Source organism: Naumovozyma dairenensis, chromosome 6 (assembly GCF_000227115.2).
Source record: "Naumovozyma dairenensis CBS 421 chromosome 6, complete genome".
NCBI lineage: Eukaryota > Fungi > Ascomycota > Saccharomycetes > Saccharomycetales > Saccharomycetaceae > Naumovozyma > Naumovozyma dairenensis.
This window is the reverse complement of record NC_016484.1, coordinates 65,552-71,914: the sequence shown is the minus strand read 5'-3', so window position 1 is coordinate 71,914 and position 6,363 is coordinate 65,552. Positions and strand designations below refer to the sequence as shown.

At 33.2% G+C, this 6,363-nt stretch overlaps 2 protein-coding genes across 2 annotated transcripts; one reads left to right on the top strand and one right to left on the bottom strand.

Annotated features, from left to right (window-relative positions):
- Positions 1 to 1,205: 1,205 nt before the first annotated feature.
- On the top strand, positions 1,206 to 4,985 carry SLN1 (histidine kinase; the record flags this gene model as incomplete). The annotated part of the gene is made up of 1 exon (XM_003670545.1): positions 1,206 to 4,985. One exon carries the CDS (start codon positions 1,206 to 1,208, stop codon positions 4,983 to 4,985), a length of 3,780 nt encoding a protein of 1,259 aa, XP_003670593.1.
- A 250-nt stretch (positions 4,986 to 5,235) lies between these two features.
- RPL40A (ubiquitin-60S ribosomal protein eL40 RPL40A fusion protein) lies at positions 5,236 to 5,799 on the bottom strand (the record flags this gene model as incomplete). The annotated part of the gene is made up of 1 exon (XM_003670544.1): positions 5,236 to 5,799. The coding sequence occupies one exon, from the start codon at positions 5,797 to 5,799 to the stop codon at positions 5,236 to 5,238; it is 564 nt and encodes a 187-aa protein (XP_003670592.1).
- Between the last annotated feature and the right edge of the window lie 564 nt (positions 5,800 to 6,363).

The following is a 6,363-nucleotide window of genomic DNA, read 5'->3' as shown; positions in this document are numbered from 1 at the left end:
TATAATATATATATATATATATATATATATACACTTTTTATATATTCATATTCTACATCTTTTCGTATATATTATTTTTTCTAAATGTTTGAGATTTACTCCTTTTCCAATTCTAAAATCCCCTTTGTTAAACTGATAACAATTTAAAATTTTAATTAAAATATTTTTGAATTATCCTTTATTAACATTTAGTGGCTACATACAACCTCATGTAAATAAAAAATAAACAAAAACACATGACATTTCTATAATTTGAGCAAAAAATACTTGATATAAGAATTGATAAGAAATATGTGAAGATGAACCACTTCTAGAAACAGAGGATTCATATCTTCAGCCACCAGGGAACCATTACTACCATTGTCCTCGATATTATCGTTTGTTGTTCGCAATGTTAATTGATGATCATTAGGGTTCTTGCTGTTGTTATTGTATTAAGCATGGAGTAGGCTACTTAATAGTCAACCTATATTTATTGTGTTGACCAATCGTCATCACCATATAAAACATATCTATCTTTTTACGTAGGAAAACGGGATCTAACACCAGCCTGTATTATTCGTTGTCTCGAGCTATATCTTCGCTCTGCAATACAATAGGTTGATACATGTTACAAATATTAATTCACATAAAGAACTACCCAAAAGAGCCTTTTATTTCCAATTTGTTTCTACAAGACAGTTGGTTCAGTCCGTGATGTAAACTACTTCTCAAGAAACCTGTGCTGACTAAGTAAGTACGTAGAGCTACGGGCGTCAGTTTGTTCTTATCAATATTGTTGTTAATTATAGAGAGGGACCGAAAAAGCACAAAACGACTAGATTCTGCCCATCACACGAAATTAATTATAGGTATTCTTCTTTTTACCACACCCAGTTGGAAAGTTAAAAATCATATGCTGCCTTAATTAAAGAGACTTCATAGATTATTTATTACTTTCAAAAAGATCTGTTAATAATAATAATATTTTTAAATATGCGACGCGTCGCCCTCTTTCAGATCTTCAATTTCACGATGATACAAAATTTAGTACGTAGATCTGTAGAAATAAAACAATCGCAAGAATGTATAGTCTGTGATTACCATTTCCGAAAACCTATAGAAATCTCGAGCATTGCCATCATATCCCCATTCATTATTAACCGTTATTTTTTCATATTCAAGCTTCCATTCCAATATAACTCTACGTTATTGTATTCTCTTTCATGAAAATACCTGACAAATTTGTACTGAAACCGCCTTTTAGGATAGGTATTCGAGCTCAACTAACTGCTCTAGTTAGTATTGTTGCTTGTGTATCTTTAATGATTCTAGCCATTACTACAGGGGTGTATTTTACTGCAAATTATAAAAATCTAAGATCAGATAGATTATACATTGCAGCTCAATTAAAATCATCTCAAATTGATCAAACTTTAAATTACCTTTATTATCAATGTTATTATGTATCATCAAGGGATACTTTGCAATATGCATTAACGAACTATGTAGCGGGTAATAAATCAAATGAAAATTGGGCAGATTCAGCAAGTATACTACAGAAATTCTTAAGTTCAAGTAATTTGTTTTCAGTTGCAAAAGTTTATGATGCATCGTTTACAACAGTTCTAAATGTAACTAACAATGGAACTGGTGATCAAATTCCTGACAGTATCTTAGCAAAACTTTTACCTTTATCCACTAATATTCCCTTATCTTCATCCCTGGAAACTACGGGGATTTTAACTGATCCCGTATTGAATAGTTCAACATATTTAATGTCAATGTCACTCCCCATTTTCGCAAATCCAAGTGTCATATTAGCTGAATCTAGAGTTTATGGTTACTTGACAGTAGTAATGTCTGCCGAAGGCTTAAGAACTGTTTTCAATGATACAACAGCCTTAGAAAAATCAAACGTAGCAATCGTTTCTGCTGTTTATAATAACGTAAGTGCATTGACTGCTTATCGTTTTGTATTTGCACCAATGGGTGCCCCATCATATATTATCAATTCCACTTATCGGTTAACTAACGGTTCATTTTTAAGTTCTGCCTTGAGAGAAGGTAAAGGTGGTTCGTTGAAAAGTACAAAATTCTTCTATTCGAAAAATGTCGCTATAGGGTATTCTCCATGTACTTTTAGTTTTGTTAATTGGGTAGCGGTGGTCTCGCAAGCTGAATCTGTCTTTTTATCACCATCAACTAAATTGGCTAAAATTATCGCAGGGACTGTCGTGGCAATTGGCGTATTCGTGTTCATTATGACTTTCCCCCTGGCTCATTGGGCTGTAAAACCAATTGTTAGATTACAAAAGGCAACCGAATTGATTTCAGAAGGTAGAGGTTTAAAATCAACTAATCCAGATAGTAGAAGTGTCAGTAGAAACAATTCTTTGAAACTTCCAAGTAGAAATACTAGTCATTATAGAAATAGATCGTCGGCATCATCAGTACAACAATATACTGGTGAAAAACAAATATATCCTACTCATTCCTATCAACATAATACAATCCGAAACATGTCACCACAACGATTGTCACCATCACCGTTGGGATTATCAATTAACCGCCATAATCACAATAACGACATTAACAACAACAACAATAACAACAACAATATAAGTCCCGATAATAATTTAAATCTCCCTCTACATGGTAATAATTTCCAATCTGATTCAGTTTCCAATTTATCACCAAGACAAGGTACACCTGAGTTGAGAAGAAGTAGTTCAGTAGGTGTATTTAGTGACCATACTGAGTTTAGTACAAAAAGTGGACATTTAACTACGTCAGCAAATCTAATTGAAGCTCGAGTGCCCGATTATCGTCGATTATTTTCAGATGAATTATCTGATTTAACAGATACCTTTAATACAATGACAGATGCGTTAGATCAACATTATGCATTATTAGAAGATAGAGTTAGAGCAAGAACTAAACAGTTGGAAGCTGCTAAAATTGAAGCTGAACGGGCAAATGAAGCGAAAACGGTATTTATTGCAAATATCTCTCATGAATTAAGAACCCCATTGAATGGTATCCTTGGTATGACTGCGATTTCCATGGAAGAGACTGATATTTCTAAAATAAGGAGTAGTCTAAAATTAATCTTTAGATCAGGTGAACTATTGTTACACATCTTGACTGAACTATTAACATTTTCCAAGAACGTATTGAAAAGAACTACTTTGGAGAAAAGAGATTTTTGCATTACAGATGTGGCTTTACAAATTAAATCTATCTTTGGTAAAGTGGCTAAGGATCAACGAGTTAAATTATCTATAACTTTAACCCCGAATACTATTAGAACAATGGTCTTGTACGGTGATTCAAATAGAATTATTCAAATAGTAATGAATCTAGTATCGAATGCATTGAAATTTACTCCAGTAGATGGGAAAGTTAACGTAAAAGTTAAATTAATTGGTGAATATGATGAAGCCTTAAGTGCTAAAAATAACTTCAAAGAAGTTTATGTTAAACAAGGTACGGAACTTCTTGGTTGTTCCAATCCTATCGAAAAAACAAACGAATCTATACCGTCTCCAAAATCAGAGAATAATAACAGCTCCTCGACAACTTCTGGTAAAGATACTACCAATTCAGAAACATCATTTGAAGACGAGAAATCTGCTGATGATTTAGATGATGAAAAAATTGCAACGAAAGATGCAGAAAATGAAAACACTGATGACACAGAAAACCTAGATGAACAAACTGATAGTGTATGTGATAATATTTCACTGGTATCAACTAGTACAAGTTCGTATGATGATGCCATCTTTAACAGTCAATTTAAGAAATCTCCTGGATTATATGATGACGATGAAAATAATGATGCAGGTGTATTAATAGAAGATCCAAAAACTTGGGTAATACAAATTTCAGTTGAAGATACTGGTCCTGGTATCGATAAGACATTACAAGAATCTGTTTTCCAACCATTTGTTCAAGGTGATCAAACATTATCAAGGCAATATGGTGGGACTGGGTTAGGTTTATCCATTTGTCGCCAATTAGCCAATATGATGCATGGTACAATGAAATTGAAATCTGAGGTCGGCGTAGGAAGTACATTTACATTTACCGTTCCATTGAAGCAAACTAGAGAAATTAACTTTGATGATATGGAACATCCATTTGAAGACGAATTTAATCCTGAAAGTAGGAAGAATAGGAAAGTCAAATTTAAATTGGCTAGAAGTATACGGAGCAAAAAATCAAGAGCTTCCACCGTCACATTTGGTACTGTTACTGATTTAAATCATGTCCCAGAGAACGAAGAGGAGATTAAAAATGGTAGTCAAGCTAGCGTTGGTAGTTCCGGTAGTTCCAGTAGTGATGGCGAGGAAAGTAATAATAGTAATAACAGTACAACTCATCATAGCGAAGATAGAACTAATACCTCGGAAAATACTAATAATAATAATATTCATGAAAAAGAACATAAGCATAAACATGAACATACTCATAACCATTCCCATAATCACGGTGATTATCCTGTTAGTTTAGATAGACCATTTTTACAAAGTACAGGTACTGCAACGTCTAGTAGAAATGTTCCTGTCTTATCTGAATCGAACAAAGATGAAGATCCCGCTCAAAACATTAAAATTTTGGTTGCAGAAGATAATCATGTCAATCAGGAAGTTATTAAACGAATGTTAAATTTGGAGGGTGTGAATAAAATTGATCTTGCATGTGATGGTCAAGAGGCATTTGATAAAGTGAAAACCTTATCTGAACAAAATGATTCATATAATATAATATTTATGGATGTTCAAATGCCAAAAGTCGACGGATTGTTATCCACCAAGATGATTCGTAAAGATTTACATTATGATCATCCGATTGTTGCATTAACTGCATTTGCGGATGATAGTAATATCAAGGAATGTTTAGAATCTGGTATGAATGGATTCTTATCTAAACCTATCAAGAGACCAAAGTTGAGAACAATAATAAAAGAGTACTGTCCAGGTTGGAAATCTCCAACAGAATGATAAGAATTTTATTTATTTTATTTTTTTACATAAAAATCTATACACTTGACATTAATTTAAAAATAAGCATATCATGAATATATCGAATAGTTTTTGTAGTTCCTGAAGTTCGTAATAGTAATCCATTCCTTTAATTTTTATTTTTATGAAAAAATCGTTGAACATATTTTAGATACTGTTAATGAAATAAAAGAAACTTATAAACAATATACGATTGATATATAGTGATAGTATTCTTGATAAAAAGCGACTATTTTAACTTCTTCTTTGGACGCAATTGGTTAGTGTGACCACACTTTCTCTTTCTACAGTTGGTAGCTCTTGGTGGCAATCTAGCGTAACACTTACGACAAACGGATTTGTCACAGTTGTACTTAGAAGCTAAAACCTTCAAAGATGGTTCAATGATACCACCTCTCAATCTTAAGACCAAATGTAAAGTTGATTCCTTTTGAATGTTGTAGTCGGATAAGGTTCTACCATCTTCTAATTGCTTACCAGCAAAGATTAATCTTTGTTGGTCAGGTGGAATACCTTCCTTATCTTGAATCTTGGACTTGACATTGTCAATAGTGTCAGAAGATTCAACTTCCAAAGTGATGGTCTTACCAGTCAAAGTCTTGACGAAACTGTATTTTATATGAATGTGCAAAAGCAAAAAACACGCACAACAATTTGTTAGTAAACATGTACAAAGATTTATTTCAAGTTTCAGATTGCGTACGAGAACTGGACCAACGTGATTAAATGTTCGGACTTGGTGAAAAAAGATCAAATAATTTCTAAGCGCTTTCTGATACAGTATTAACAACATAGTCGTGGTTTTTTATTCTTAAATTTGACAATGACTTCTTTTATCATTACGACTGTCTAAGTTATTTCATTTCCGTTCTTCTAAAGAAGAAAACAAATCTCCATTTATTCATAACCTAGATATGGAACATCGGTAAGTATATATTTCCATGTACCCTCATTCTTTTCCTTATTTTTTTTAACCGTATTTTGTTATATTGGAGGAACATGGCTCAATTTATCGTTCATTATTTATGTTTTAGTGTTGTATATGTCCATAATTCTGGAAAGGTAACTTGGTCCTCTTTGCAGGCATACACACATGTAATCACAGCTTTCTCAGTACTTCCAAACAGGGGCTACGTTATTATCCATACATTTGCATTTTTGAATCTTGGTTTCTTTATCATAGAGACACCTTTATTAGTTTCTTACGATACCATTTCTAATATACACTACTTCATTCGTGTTACATTACTACTACAGGGGAGTGTTGAGGCTACTAGGAGTCTACACCGAGCCCCTCTCACAGGGAAAGTGTTGGCCAACGCTAGGCAGAGCTAGGCCGACCTTCGCTGAGGTACTA